The following is a 14880-nucleotide window of genomic DNA, read 5'->3' as shown; positions in this document are numbered from 1 at the left end:
TATGATGGATGACTCCGAACTCCAGTAGCTTTTTGCTGGAATGTTCTGCTCACTGTCCGGGGGGAATACAGTTTGTATTGACCCATTTTCCACTCACACTCACAGCTGACAATACGTATCGATGAAAATACAACATCTGTTGTGTCCTATTTTGCAAAATGTCAGTGGTTGAATCCAGCCCAGTAGATTTGATATGGTGCCTGGTAGTGACCTGCCTTTGGCAGCTAATGTGGAAGCCCATGTTTAACTTGTTAAGTTGTCTTGAGATCCCATATTAAGTAATGAAATAATACAAATACTTATGAAGCATTTCCTAGCTTCAGTAGCCTATAGTTTTGGCTCAACTGAGTGGCCTAGTTAGGTACATTTTAGGGATGGGAATTTGAAAGAATTTCTGTGTTTGAGTACTCATGGAAATAATTGAGTACTCACATGTTAGCGTGAAACGGGGCTGAAGGCAAAAAAGTTTGCGCTATGCTGGTTGTTCTGATACAGAACTGAAAACCAAACTTAACACATTTTTCACTGCACTTTTTCAATACACACACCTTACTCGAGTTTGAAATTGTCAGTGCTTATAAATGTAACCAACTAAATAGTTGTATTTGTGAATTTCAAGTACTTGTATTCGAATAATTAGTAAACAAATGCAAACCTTAAGTCGAGTACTGTGTACGTGTGCCCATCCCTAGTTACTTTTAGGTTCATTTTTCATAGACATTTCAAAGATTAGAGGCAAATAGCCATACATTGAAAAAGTGTGATGTTTCATAGCAACTTTGAAGAGGAATGCTTTCAGACTATGGACACAATATACTGTAATACTATAGATCTAGAGAACACCAAAAAGTAAACCATCTGAGCACGATTCCGTATCACCCTGCTGCCTAGAGAAACAGTTGTTTTTGTTGTCCCTTTCATCACCATTCCTTTAGGCAGTTTACATCTTAACTCTCAGACTACCCATGGCTAATGTCTCGGGCAGCAGCTTGAAGGCAGGTCCTGTAGGTGTTGTGATGAATACTAAGAGGAGACGACGGCGAGAAGCCATTGATTTGCGACGCACACCTCAGTTAAAAAGACACTCCTCCACCCCCTTGATGAGCCAAGACAATAGACTATGAATATTTTATATGTCATCCATCTGGAAACCAATAAATCCCAGCCCCCTGGAACGACGGCCTGTTTTTCCTCACTCGGCGCTCCAAGCAAGTTACTCCATGATAAATGAAACATCTACAATGCTTAGATGGAAAACATTGCTGAAATACGCTGCATTAGATGAAAGACACAGACGTCTAAATTATCCTCTCATTGAATATGATTTTATTTGTACTGTAGTAAATCTACAGGTCAATTTTATGCTGCTTTTTAAAGCACACAATTTGGTTTTGCAGAGTTTGAACCACTAGAGCTCTTTCTGGAAATATCCACCTTGTTGAGTTCTCCTCATAATGGGGGAAGGAAGAGAGAGTGAACATTCTGACAGCTTCTCAAGCCAAGACTCTCCCACCTTGGAGCGAGGGGTGGGATCTCTGCCAGTGTGTTCCATTGATGAGCTGCCAGTCACACTATCAAGGCTTCAAGATCCTCCCGATCCCCCACGCCCCAGAGCAGACTGGATTAACACTGCCCCTGCCCAGGTCAAGTCAACACATTATGCAGGGCCAGAAGGCTATTCTCAGAGACTCACCAAAGGAGTGGGATAAACAGTGCTAATAGCACAGATATAATAAAATTGCAAGAGCACACAAGCTGCAATATTCATATCAAAGTGCAAACGCAGAATTCTCCTCACAATGAGATCAATTATTTTCCAATCAATTGCTCATACAATGATTCCCTTTAATTTTGTTATAAATGGGATTGATCTCGTTCTGCACGTCTTGTAGCGGTGCGGTTTCTGGTGGAAACCAGGCATAAAGGGACCGCTGCCGCCTGCCAGTCTTTGATGTTGTTCTGTTCAGAACCTGGGTGTTTAACACCTCAGCTGCAACCCTCCTAATTAGAGGAGCAGCGAGGCCGACGCCGTGAGAATCATCAAAAACCAGGAACATCCAAAGCAGCGTTTCAAAGCATCCGGGTCACAGAAATGAGCATGAATCAAATGTTAATAACTCTTATGTAACAGGGCCGGCATAAATCAGTCCATCTTTTTTGTTAGCTGCCGCTCTCCATGGCAGACTTCAGAGAGGGGGGATGATTGTACATGAAAGGAAGAAGGGAAGATCTGAGGGACAGTGGATCTTTGCAGAGAAATGGGCTTTTCATGTTAAACGCTCTTTATTCAGCTCTATCCCTCTCGAGTGTTGGGCCAGTAACCAGAAGGTAAAAATCTGTCGTTCTGCCCCTGAGCAAGGCAGCTAACCCACTGTTCCCAGGGTGCCGAAGACGTGGACGTCGATTAAGGCAGCCCCCCTGCACCTCTCTGATTCAGTTAAATGCGGAAGACACATTTCAGTTGAATACATTCAGTTGGACATCTGACTAGGTATCCCCTTTCCCTTTCTTACCTGCTTTCTGGGTTAGCAGTATTCGGTCGTAGACTCCCTCAGAGTTCTCCAGCAGAGTCTTGCTGGTCTGGATCATCTGTCAGGAGAGGAGAAAACAGTCCATATGAACCTCTTTATTCCCTTTACAGCAGCCTGGCATCCTGCGGTGGTGAGCAATCTTCATTTTGCGAAGTATGTATCCAGTGCGGGGTAGAAAGAAGCCTAGGCCCTTATTACAGAGACAGAGGGCCAAGCAGCGGGAGTTGTGCTGAGGCACGGTAAAAACAGAAGGAGGGGAGTGTATCAGAGCATGTTATTGAAAGTTGCAAGACAACTAGGGTATTACAGTAATTGCATGTTACCATTATAAAAAGTCCTGTTTCAGAGTTGGTCTGAAAACACGTGATTTCAAGAGTAGGTTATTATTGTTTATTACAGGAATCTGTTGTAAATAGGAGAGGCCTTGTTCGGAGGCGTAACGCAGCCTTATCTGTGGCATTACAGCTGGGTAGCGGACCTCTAAATGTAGCTCCCTGCCTTAATTGAGTGCACACACTTCTGACCTCAATGACTGTGTTGAAATTGTCATGGTGGCTCTGATCACAGATAGAGGCCCATTTCCACTTCTTATGCCTGACCAAAAAATAAACAGCCCAAAATACATCCCTGGTACATCGGGGGTATTTCGGGAGGTTAATGATGCGTGTGTTTACTGTCATGGATCCTGGTAAATACCCACTGCACGACCCAGAAGCCATACACACGGGTACGACCATCTAGATCTTTCTCCCTTCTTACCGACTCTCGGAATGCAATTAATATGATCATCTGAAGGAAATGATGGATCATCTAAAATTAGAATAGGTTTCTTAATGCGATTCTGGGGCGAGATGACACAGTTACGGCAGCCTTCCGGGTGCTGGGCTTTATGTTCGCTGCTCTGGCGTAATTGACTTGTACATTCCCTCAGTGACTTAAGAGCACTGCAAGGTCACATAATAAAAGCAGGTCCTTGTTCCATTGCCAAGGCAGACCGGGCGGGGGGCTTGGGGTGGGTAGCGTGGGCAGCTGTTTCAGCAGAGCTCCAGTTGCCAAGTCAATCTCTGACGGGCAGCCGGTGACCCAACAACATGCCCGCCCCCCCCCCCCCCCCGAGATCGATGCCTGTTGCTGTGCCAGTTTTCCAGCCAGTGAGAAAGAGGAGAGTACCTACTTAGGAGCATTGAGAGCGATGTGACAGGAGCTAAGGGGATCAGCAACTGTGACTGTGTGTCTGTGACAGCTTGTCCATGGTGGACTGCTGGGCTGGGCGTTCCACTTCAGGCAGTGAAGAGAGAGATGAAGGTTTCAAACAGACTCCAGCCCTCTACACCCTAATGGGGACATTAGGTAATAAAGATATTAGAAAATGTTGATACATAATTTGAAAATTAGGAGTGACTTACAAAATTAGTTGAAAGCACTGACAATTAATAATATGGCCTATATATTTATTGAGGTGGGCATCAAACCTAGTTTTATGAGGGCAACCCAGCGCATTCCTACAGTCTGTGATGAGTGTAACACGTCGTGACTAAGCTGAGGGAGGCGGGCGTGGTGTGTGAGGGAGGAGGGGGGGCTGTTTGTGACAGTCCACAGCTGCAGTAACAGGGCTGGAGGCTGTCAGGCACACTGATTACTTTACTAATGGGTGAAGAAATTACAGCCTTGGTGGCAGACACAGCAACATGGGGAGGTATTTATAGTGGATTGAGAGGTAAGCAGCTGAACTGAACGCTGGCTTTGCTCGCTAAATACTAGCTATGGTGATTTGTGTATTTTGTGGTGCTACTGGGAGTGTTTTACAAGGCTTCAAAATGGTAATGGTTATCATAAACAAACTACTACTTTGTAGAACATTGGTACTTCCCTACATTTTTTTCTAGTAAAATCTACACAATACATTTACAACATGAAGAACAGCACTTTCAATTAAGACAATTTCTGCAGAGGAGCACTTTGAAGATACTGGAAGAGTCCACATTTACTTTTCATCTGCAAACAAAACCAGACAAACCCATAATAGAGTAGTTTATATCTACAGTTGAAGTCTGAAGTTTACATACACCTTAGCCAAATACATTTAAACTCAGTTTTTCACAATTCCTGACATTTAATCCTAGTAAAAATTCCCTGTCTTAGGTCAGTTAGGATCACCACTTTATTTTAAGAATGTGAAATGTCAGAATAATAGGAGAGAGAATTATTTATTTCAGCTTTTATTTCCCAGTGGGTCAGAAGTTTACATACACTCAATTAGTATTTGGTATATTGCCTTTAAATTGTGTAACTTGGGTCAAACGTTTTGGGTAGCCTTCCATAAGCTTCCCACAATAAGTTGGGTGAATTTTGGCCCATTCCTCCTGACAGAGCTGGTGTAACGGAGTCAGGTTTGTAGGCCTCCTTGCTTACACATGCTTTTTCAGATCTGCCTATAAATGTTCTATAGGATTCAGGTTGGGGCTTTGTGATGGCCACTCCAATACCTTGACTGTTGTCCTTGAGCCATTTTGCCACAACTTTGCTTGCAAGTATACTTGGTGTCCTTGTCCATTTGGAAGACCTATTTGCGACCAAGATTTAACTTCCTGACTGAAGTCTTGAGATGTTGCTTCACTATACCTACATAATTTCCCTCCTCATGATGTCATCTATTTTGTGAAGTGCACCAGTCCCTCCTGCAGAAAAGCACCCCCACAACATGATGCTGCCACCCCCGTGCTTCACAGTTGGGATGGTGTTCTTCGGCTTCCAAGCCTCCCCCGAACGATGGTCATTATGGCCAAACAGTTCTATTTTATCAGACCAGAGGACATTTCTCCAAAAAGTACGATCTTTGTCCACATGTGCAGTTGCAAACCGTAGTCTGGCTTTTTATGGCGGTTTTGGAGCAGTGACTTCTTCCTTGCTGAGCGGCCTTTCAGGTTCTGTCGATATAGTTTTACTGTGGCTATAGATACTTTTGTACCGGTTTCCTCCAGCATCTTCACAAAGTCCTTTGCTGTTGTTCTGGGATTGATTTGCACTTTTCGCCCCAAAGTACGATCATCTCTAGGAGACAGAATGTGTATCCTTCCTGAGCGGTATGACGGCTGCATAGTCCCATGGTGTTTATACTTGCGTACTACTGTTTGTACAGATGAACGTGGTAGCTTCAGGCGTTTGGAAATGGCTCCCAAGGATGAATCAGACTTGTGGAGGTCTACAATTATTTTTCTGAGATTTCTTTTGATTTTCCATGATGTCAGGCAAAGAGACTCTGAGTTAAGGTAGGCCTTGAAATACATTCACAGGTACATCTCCAATTGGCTCAAATGAGGTCAAATAGTCTATCAGAATCTTCTAAAGCCATGGCATCATTTTCTGTAATTTTCCAAGCTGTTTAAAGGCACAGTCAACTTAGTGTATGTAAACTTCTGACCCAGTGGAATTGTGATACACTGAATAATAAGTGAAATAATCTGTCTGTAAACAATTGTTGGAAAATGTACTTGTGTCATGCACAAAGTAGATGTCCTAACCGACTTGCCAAAACTATAGTTTGTTAACAAGACATTTGTGGAGTGGTTGAAAAACGAGTTTTAATGACTCCAACCTAAGTGTATGTAAACTTCCGATTTCAACGGTATTTACTTAGTCGGCTTGTTGTTGTGTATTCTATGCAAGATAAATATTCCTCGCAAGGCGCATTCAAGTTATGAGTGCCAAAGGGAGGGAAACCTGCATTCTGACAAGCAGTCAATGCACAACAATTCTTAATTCAATCGTGGGGGAAAATAACCGTTTTAAATAGCATTTGTTTAAAAAAAAAAGAGAGGTGGATCCCGGCTTTCCATTCATACTTATTTCTCTACTCCTAAATATGCTGAACTGCACCATTTTAAACCAAGAGTTTTTAGCAGCGGCATGGTTGAGCACGTTACCGCTCTGCAATTCACCTTGAGTGCATTGGGAGAGTGGACCTAAACGTAACACGGGTCAATTGTAGGGTAACTTGGGGTAAAACACTTCCCTACCTCATCATTTTTGGGAGTGATGAGAAAGATTACATATTTAGTTGAGCAAGAGTAGTGGCAACCAGGGAAAGTGTTGGAGGGGGGAAAAAAATGGTACATGAAGTGGTTTCTGTGAGAAGTACAAGCAAGGGGCGTGTCAGCATAATTGTATTTATTCCTTTTGGATGTCCTTTTAAAATGTCACCCAAAATGAGCTTCTCAGTCCTTCTACATAAAATGTATCCAGGGGACGACGACACACGACTGGATCTTCGTTCACTTCACATTTTCCTGAGGACACACAAATCATTGTCTAACGATTAACTCACGATCCAAACTTTACTGACGTCTGTCTATGACTCTCAATGAGTGAGACACTTTTGAGTAGAATTACGCAAGACTCATTTGTTCTCAAGTTAGTTAGCACATTACCTTCATGCTCTGTGCGGGGGTTCTAAAGTCAAGAGAAAGACATTATGAATACATTAGGTAAATGACATGCAATGCTATGCTAATGGTGTACTAATGCAGTCTGTGGCCTTTGACCTGTGTTTCTACAGTGGATAATAAGCTTCACCAATACTTCTCCAGGATTTATGCTTTGTATACGGCAAACATGTCTGACATAGAAAACAGCTGGTGTCAAATAGAAATATCAAAAATATGAATATTTTAAAGCGTATTCAATACATATTCAGAGCAAATAGGCTACAGATTTGAGAATGAAATATCAGATGTTCCTTTTTCTATGGCCACGTTGGATAATCTAGCAGAGCTTTCAAGTTGTTGTTAACTTGCGCTCTGTATTGTAGCATATACATTAGATAAGTAATGAAACATTCAAAATGGGGATGAAGGGCATTCTATAACACTCTTGTATTATTAAGGTACATTGATTACGGTGAGGTGTAAGGCGTAATAGGTCTGTATTGAAATAGCCTCAATGACGTATTATAAACTGGGTGTTCAGCCCTGAATGGCCGACAGCCGTGGTATAAGAGACCATATATAATGGGTATGACAAAACACATTTTTACTGCTCTAATTACATTGGTAACCCGTTTATAATAGCAATAAGGCACCTCGGGGGTTTGTGGTATATGGCCAATATACCACAGCTAATGGAATGTATCCAGGCACTCCGCGATGCGTCATGCATAAGAACAGCCCTTAGGCGTGGTATATTTGCCATATATAATTAAGGCCCGAGGGGGTGTAATATAACTTCAGTCCTTTGTCAACATTGATTAAATGACTTGATTAAAACAACTCTTCCCCTGCCCTATTACCTAACCCTCTTAACCCCATGTTACCATTCAAATCCCACTAAACCCTCCTCTTGACTTGATTAGAATCAAACTAATGCTCTAGGTGTTTTGAGGTTGTTTTTACAATCAGCACATTTGTGGTGGTCTAAATGAGAAAGGCTTTTATTAAGATTAAAATATGCAGTAAGATCCCGGATTTCAAGTCCTGGTCCTAAAAAAAGAATGTCCTCGTTCAACTAACCTTATAAAACAAAGAAGAAAAAAAACATGATACTGTTCAAACTTCTTGTACTCACCATGTCATAGGTGGTGACCACCTTCTTCAGGACATCTGGTAGCTGGCCCTGGGGCTCCATGGTGGGGTACTGGTCCTTGAGGTTGAACACCAGGAGGGGGTTGTTGTCAGCCCCTGTCAGCCGGGAGGACAGGGCCAGGATGCACTGCTTCAGGTTGGCCACCGCCGAGAGGCCACATAGTTCCTTGAAGGGCACTATGGCATTCTGCAAAGGAACGTGAAAGCTTGGGTTGGTGTCCTGACGATGAACTAAAGACTAAGCATGTTGTTGTATTGAAGACAAAGAACACTGGACAAAGTGGAAGATGAACGTTTGAGTTGGTTTCTATAATGGACAAGATGCAGCATATTGTACTGCAGACTAGGGATGTCACAAATTAAACAATTTTGTTAAAACAATAAGAAAAATGGATCAAATTACATGTGAATTCACAATGCAGATGCACTGCTTGGGAGTGCACCTGTACTGCCATTAATGTACCTGAATTCCACCACGCAATGTTTGCATTTCCTTCTCAAAGTATTGCCATACAGGACTTTGCTGCTGTCGCTTGCCTTTCTCTGCCATTTTTCCAACTTTTAACGACGATGACGTAGTGGTGGAAAGTAGACTTCAAAATAATTGATTCCTCGACTCCCATTCATGAGTGTCAAGATTCGATTCCGCTAGGAATTGACTTCTAAGATTTTGTATTTTTAGAACGGAGGAGACAGTTTTCGGAAGTACGGATGGGGATGGAGAGAGAGAGGGGAAGGGCACAGTATAGGCAGGTCGACCAACAGGCAGACAGAGTCAGAACCGTGAACTAGGCTATCAGCAATCAAAAGCTCTATCTCGCAATGCAATGCTGTATCTCACAATGTCTGGGCCTGCAATGTCTCGCAACTTCAGTAAAGCAGGGCCTATCATCAATGAATAAGCTAGGATATAGAGATGAGAGAGATGCAACACGTCACTCTCACACAGTATCGGCACATATGCACGGGTTCGCTTCACACCGTTTACTTTCTGGATCTACATAAAAATGTTAAATAAACTTTTTCGGTTAGGGATCCCAATTTCTTTAACATTTAAATGTCCACACCCCTATTGCAGATAAAGTTGCAAAACAGTATTAGCCTCAAGGATACTGGGGCATGAATGACAAGTGAATTATTACAGTTCAGAGTTCCTGTTTGTTTTCATTTCAGTTTGGTTTGGTTTTAGTCATTTAAGATAAAGCTCACAGCCGTGATAGTTCACTTGAGTAATTATCTCATTCAGCTGGTTCATTTAATTCATTATGACTAAAGATCAGTGATTAGATGATTCCTAATGTTTTCAATTATCTATCATAGAAAATAACTGAGCTCTGTTAAGTTACCTAAGTTAATGTGGCCTATGTAGTTACTAATTAACAGGCTAGAAGCAGAAGTACAAGTACAGAGAAACACCCTGTGATAGGAAGTAGTTAAGAGTACTTGTTACCTTCAAGGACCTTTGTTGTTTTTTTTAGTCATTCGATAACACACACACACACACACACACACACACACCTTCCTGTGAAAGGCCCAATTTAAACAGCGTGTAAACAACCGGGAGGACAAACAGCCACAGAGAGAACGCCCAAGATGTGTTAGTCTCAGGGCCAGTGGCCTGTTATCCATAATGACTACAATGTAAACAGAGCGACCAAAATAAACCTTAATACACAATACATAATGCACCACAAAAGACCAACCACAGAGTGGGGAAACATGTGACTTCCTTCTGACACATTGCTCTGTATTGCTTCAGTGGGAAAAAGATGGCGAAGATCAGAAAAGACCAGCTGTTTGAAGTAGACTAGCTCATGCGGGGCCTAGTAGGAAGCTAGTGAGCACACAGGAATGCACAAAAGCAGATGGATCATCTGAACAGGCAAATTGTCACGTGGGTACTGGGTAAGAATAGCCTACTGTTCATCTTTTGGTCAATATCTTTCTGTTGTCCTGTTTCAACCAATAAAAGATTGATCATTGCTCCTAACAGCTTCCTGAGTGCAAATTTGAAGTAAAGCACCATATCTGTTTTTTGCTCTTTTAAAAATAGGTGACGCACTAGTCTCGTTTCCACTCCAATTTAACATAATTTGTGGTAATCTGTCCTTTAGACTGCATACAGTAATCTCCTTCTAAAATTATTACTGACAAGCCCATAAGCGCCACAGTGCAGTATTACATAACACGTTTTCCAGTTGATATATTAGAAGGTATGCTCATAAGCCACTACCTGGATATCTGAATATCAACCCCGGGCCTCAGTGCTCCAGTGGGGATGTCACCAGACTGCCTCTGAGCTGCGAAGTCTCCTTGAGTCTGTCTTGACTGTTGTGCAATACACATGGATTAGAGCAAATCTGATTCAATCAAGCTTGGTGGTTTTGTTTTCTCTTGCCAAAAGGGGCTTTCTTTTTAGATGCTACACAGCCTTTGTAGTAAATCTTGCTGTGATCCTCGCTTGACTCTAGGGGTCAGTGTTCATATTCTAACAAAAACATGCCCATGTAGGCGGATGAGTAAATAAACTTGATTCAAACGACTCATCCACGACTTTATTAAAGCATGCACATTTGCCCCAAAATATTACTTAATATAGGGTAGCCTGGCTAATATGAACTGGGAATAAATTGGTGATGTTTTACAAGTCAATCCTTAGGGATGGATCGAAATTTACAGAATGGTTACCCAGGCCTACCTGTTTGACAGACTAAATTAGGCTGTAGGCCTATCAGTTGATTAAGCTGTTCACTGTGTACAATAGAAGACGTTTAAACCCAGACAGCCTTTAGGGAAACACTTCTGACCATCTCTCGTTGGGTTAAACCACGGGAAAAAAGTGGCCAGCAGATAAAGCTTACATTTGAAAGCTTCGGTACTCTGTCTGGGGTGGAAAGATAGGCCTAACCTTTAAAAGAACCAATGCTCAGATTCCCAATCATTTGCAAACACGGACAGCTACGTTGCAAACCAGACACACTGATTTGGCATTGGAGAAATATGATAAGATTAACACATAAGCTATCGCCCAGTCCATTCTTAGCCTGTAATTTTGGTAATTTGTGTGGTATTAAAAAAGATGTCAAAGTGCATGACATTTTTATGAAAAATGTTGGTTTTTTCCCCCCTCAGACCTGCAGGAGAGAGATCTTTCTATCCCTACTGTTGTCCATGGTGGTCTGCCAACCCATAACCTTCTGGCCCGCAGGCCTGTGCGCTATAAATAATTCCTGCGTTGCCATGCAATGCTCTGGTCTGTCCAAGACATGAGGGTAAACAGTAGACATGTTCTCTGCTATCCACTTTGCTTTAATTATTATTTTGGGTATAGGGGAGGGTCACTTATTTTTAGAATTTATTTTGAGGGATTAGGTAAAATATATTTTGCTTAAGGGAGGGCAAGCCAGTTTCATTTCAGAGGGGACTGATTTTCTCCATGTAACCCTTATTACAAAAAATGTACAATCCCTTACCTGCATGTTTTCTCTGAGGTCGGTGGCTTCCCTCAGTGGCAGTATGGCTGTCTTGAAGATGTCGTCCACAGCCTTGATGACCAGCACCCTCATGGTGGCATACTCCCGACTTCTCTTGCCCTTACGCACAGACAGTCCCCTCTTGTGAGGCTTGCCCCCGCCCCTTCGGTTGGTGATGGCCACATGGACAAACAGCCAGGCGTGGGGAAGAACTTCTCCCGTTAGCGATTGTAACGGTGTGTGCCGGAATCCCGGCTGGAGACACTCGAAGGGGATTGTGTACTGGCCGATGAACTCGTCGCCAATGTAGTCATCATCAAGCACCACGAAGCGCACCATGGCCAGCTCAGGTAGATTTATCTGAAACTCAAAGCTTTCGTCAAACAGTGGGTTCTCCCCATTCTGATTGACAGTTTTAGTCCTTTGCTCTGCACAATCAGCAGGGATGCCATGGATCTCCACATAGACGTAAGGGTCAACAATATCTCCTTTGGCGCCTGAGCCTTTTGGTTTGGGGAAGTTTTGTCCACTTATGATCTTTATGTGCAAGAGCTGAGGAGACACACCAGGCACTGAGTCTTTAGTGTTGGCACTGAAATATGACACCTGCTCCCTCATTATGGCTGGTCGCAGCACATAACCACAGTTCCCATTCTGACGGAACCAGCCAATGTTTAGGTCCATCATCAGGCCGGGGGTCTGGTAGTTCATTGCCACGATCTGGCAACCACACTTCCAGAAGTCCTGAGGGTTCATGTTACTGGAGTCAATCCGCATTGGGCTGGGGTAGACTCTCGCCAATAATTTCTTGTTGTAGTTAACAAAGTCGCCTGGGAATTCACTGGCACAGCGACTGGCAAAGACCTCATTGAACGAGCAAAGTTCCCAGTGCCTCTGGCTTTGGAAAGCTGTTGGGAAGTCTTTGAACGCAATCGATTTACACAACGTTACCAGATCAGAGAGGTCCTTGGACAGCTGGAACTTTTTCAGTGGTATGCTCTGTTGTTCGTCGGCTTCAATGTTCATTCTTTGGGACATCTCAGCCCCCTCATCCTCATCAGTCACTTCGCCCTCCGAGCCGATGCAGATCGCGCCCAGCTTCTTCCCCTTTAGCAGGATTTTACACTTGAGGTCAAAGGGTGAGGGCAGGTAGCTGTCCTCAGATGAGGGTGGATTCATGTGAATCTTATCACCAAGAATCTTTTTCAAGTGCTGAAACATGACCCTCTGCTGCTTTAAAGAGCAGTGGTTCTCCAGACACAATATCAGGGGAAAGTCAGATGCAACAAAGGCATATTTGTTGATGACGTCACAGACACTGCGGAAGACTATCTGCGAGGTCATTGTGTGGCCAGTGTAAATGACAGGCTCATTATCTGGTCCATCCCAGACATCTAGTTCAACACTACGACAGCCCATCTTGAGGGCACGGATGTACCCTGTAACGTCAGAGGGGCCTCTAAACTGATCCTCGATCAGGTATGTGTTGTGGGAAGCGTTGATGTAATAGTGGGACAGGGGCTGGTTCATGTCCTGACACACTGTTTTTTGTTCAGGGTCAAAGATGTGGCACTCTGGCGACATGAGATAATTGGTAAACCCATCAAGGGAGAGCCAGCCCTTGAGCTGCCCCTCTTTGGAAGGTTCATAGCTCTGAATGACCTCCAGACTGGTGTCTTCACTTACTTGTGCCATACCCTGCTCAGCCTCCAGAAACATAGTTAAGTCCTTGGTATCTAGAAATTCCTTGTTGCTAGAGAACTGGACAAGAAGGAAATACATTTCTGGTCTTGTGCAAAGGTCATGAAAGACTTCAATGAACTCCTCCTTAGTCACACCACATCCCACCTTATCTTTAGATTTGTGAAACTCCTTGAACTTGAGTTCAATCTTAATGTTTTTGAGACCAGGGTTTAGGTTTTTAATTAGCTGCACAGCAGCACATAGACTGATGTGCTTGCTGTTGTTGGCATCAGCCTCCTCAAAGAGGTCACCGAGCCAGGAGGAGCGCATGTTGTTCTGGTTGCTTTCAATCATATTCAAGGTGTGTTTCCCATAGGATATCAGGTATCTAAGCCCGGTCACCCATATGTTGGCCATATCGGCAGAGTTTGCAACCAAGTCCAAAGACTCATAGTTTTCCCCATAGATGATTGAGAAGGCACAGTCTTCTGATATCTGATCATATATTCCGTTGGTCCGAAACGTTTCTGTGTTTTTCCCTGTCCGCACCTCTTTGATGGACTTGACATCAATTTTGGCTTTCTCTGACTCTTTTTTGGAGGGTTCCCACCTTAGAGACTGCATGTCGGCGTCCAGGAGGAAGTAGCGGTGGTAAACGCGGGAGTTGGAGCGGACCTTCTTCAGTTCAGAGCCGTCCACCATGGCGTTGATGCAGTCGCTCGCACTGCTGATTTTCTTCTCAGTGGGCATGCTGCTGAACGAAACCGTCTTCTTCCTCTCTCTGCGCTGCCTCGAGCCATCCTAAGGAAGAGAAAAGCAAAAACCTGAATACCTGATCTGTACCTATCTGATCTGTAAAATCTCTTTAGATTTAGAGGTAAAAAGAGGAGCTGAATACTCTTTCAATCACTTCTCTGAGCAGGAAGAAAAATATTTGATTTGAGATATACTTACTATAGGCCAACTGAAAACATGGGAGTGGGGGTATTCTAGACTCTGTATGACTAAGCATTTGCACGTGTCTGCATATTGAAATGGGTTGATTATTTCACTGAAATATTTTTAACTCCTTAGCATTCCTTGGTGATTGGAGCTGCCTAATGTCAGTGTTTGACGTCTAACTGCATTATCGTGAGCGTTGCTTTTCAGAGAGAAAACAGTTTACTAGATTAATCTCTATAAAACAGTATTTTACCTCTCAGGCTTAACCCCTGAGGAACTATGTATTCATTAATTAAGCACCGTTTCAGATGACCAAAAATACACTGATATAATTTCTTAAAAATAGCCATGAGGAGCTTTGTGAAGTATAAAACAATGTTCAAATATTGGGCATAATGCAGCGCTATGGCAGCCTGCTAATTCTCTTTGTCCATGTTGCTGCTGGTGATGGCAGGCCTTTATGGTCTAGAGGTCCTCAATGTTTCCTTTTCTGCCCTACCTCTCAGAGCCCAGAGGGAGAGAACTATCGAACTAAACTTGGCTCAATAAAGAAAATTACAACATTTCTGTGAAATGTGTACAGTAAAAATCTTGACTCTGCGGAAGCAAGTCACACTCAGATCAAAAGAGGAAGAGGCAGGTATATGGGACATAATCAGTTGTGCTTAGGCAGCA

At 43.1% G+C, this 14880-nt stretch overlaps 1 protein-coding gene across 3 annotated transcripts in view; it reads right to left on the bottom strand.

The window, feature by feature from the left end:
* The window catches only part of LOC110487926 (inactive phospholipase C-like protein 2), a 57562-nt gene that overhangs the window by 6718 nt on the left and 35964 nt on the right, over positions 1-14880 (bottom strand). For 2 of the 3 annotated variants that reach the window (XM_021559846.2, XM_021559854.2), the window contains exons 3-5: positions 11581-14064; positions 8091-8294; positions 2514-2589 (exon numbers count right to left, since the gene is read on the bottom strand). In XM_021559846.2, the coding sequence (XP_021415521.2) occupies positions 2514-2589; positions 8091-8294; positions 11581-14064 (2764 nt within the window). Of the gene's footprint in view, positions 1-2513; positions 2590-6958; positions 6981-8090; positions 8295-11580; positions 14065-14880 lie in introns of all 3 variants that reach the window. The other variant, XR_005036479.1, reaches the window with a different exon arrangement.

Source organism: Oncorhynchus mykiss, chromosome 2 (genome assembly GCF_013265735.2).
Source record: "Oncorhynchus mykiss isolate Arlee chromosome 2, USDA_OmykA_1.1, whole genome shotgun sequence".
Classification (NCBI taxonomy): Eukaryota; Metazoa; Chordata; class Actinopteri; order Salmoniformes; family Salmonidae; genus Oncorhynchus; species Oncorhynchus mykiss.
The sequence above is the reverse complement of the archived record's forward strand: the minus strand, read 5'-3'. Positions and strand labels throughout refer to the sequence as shown.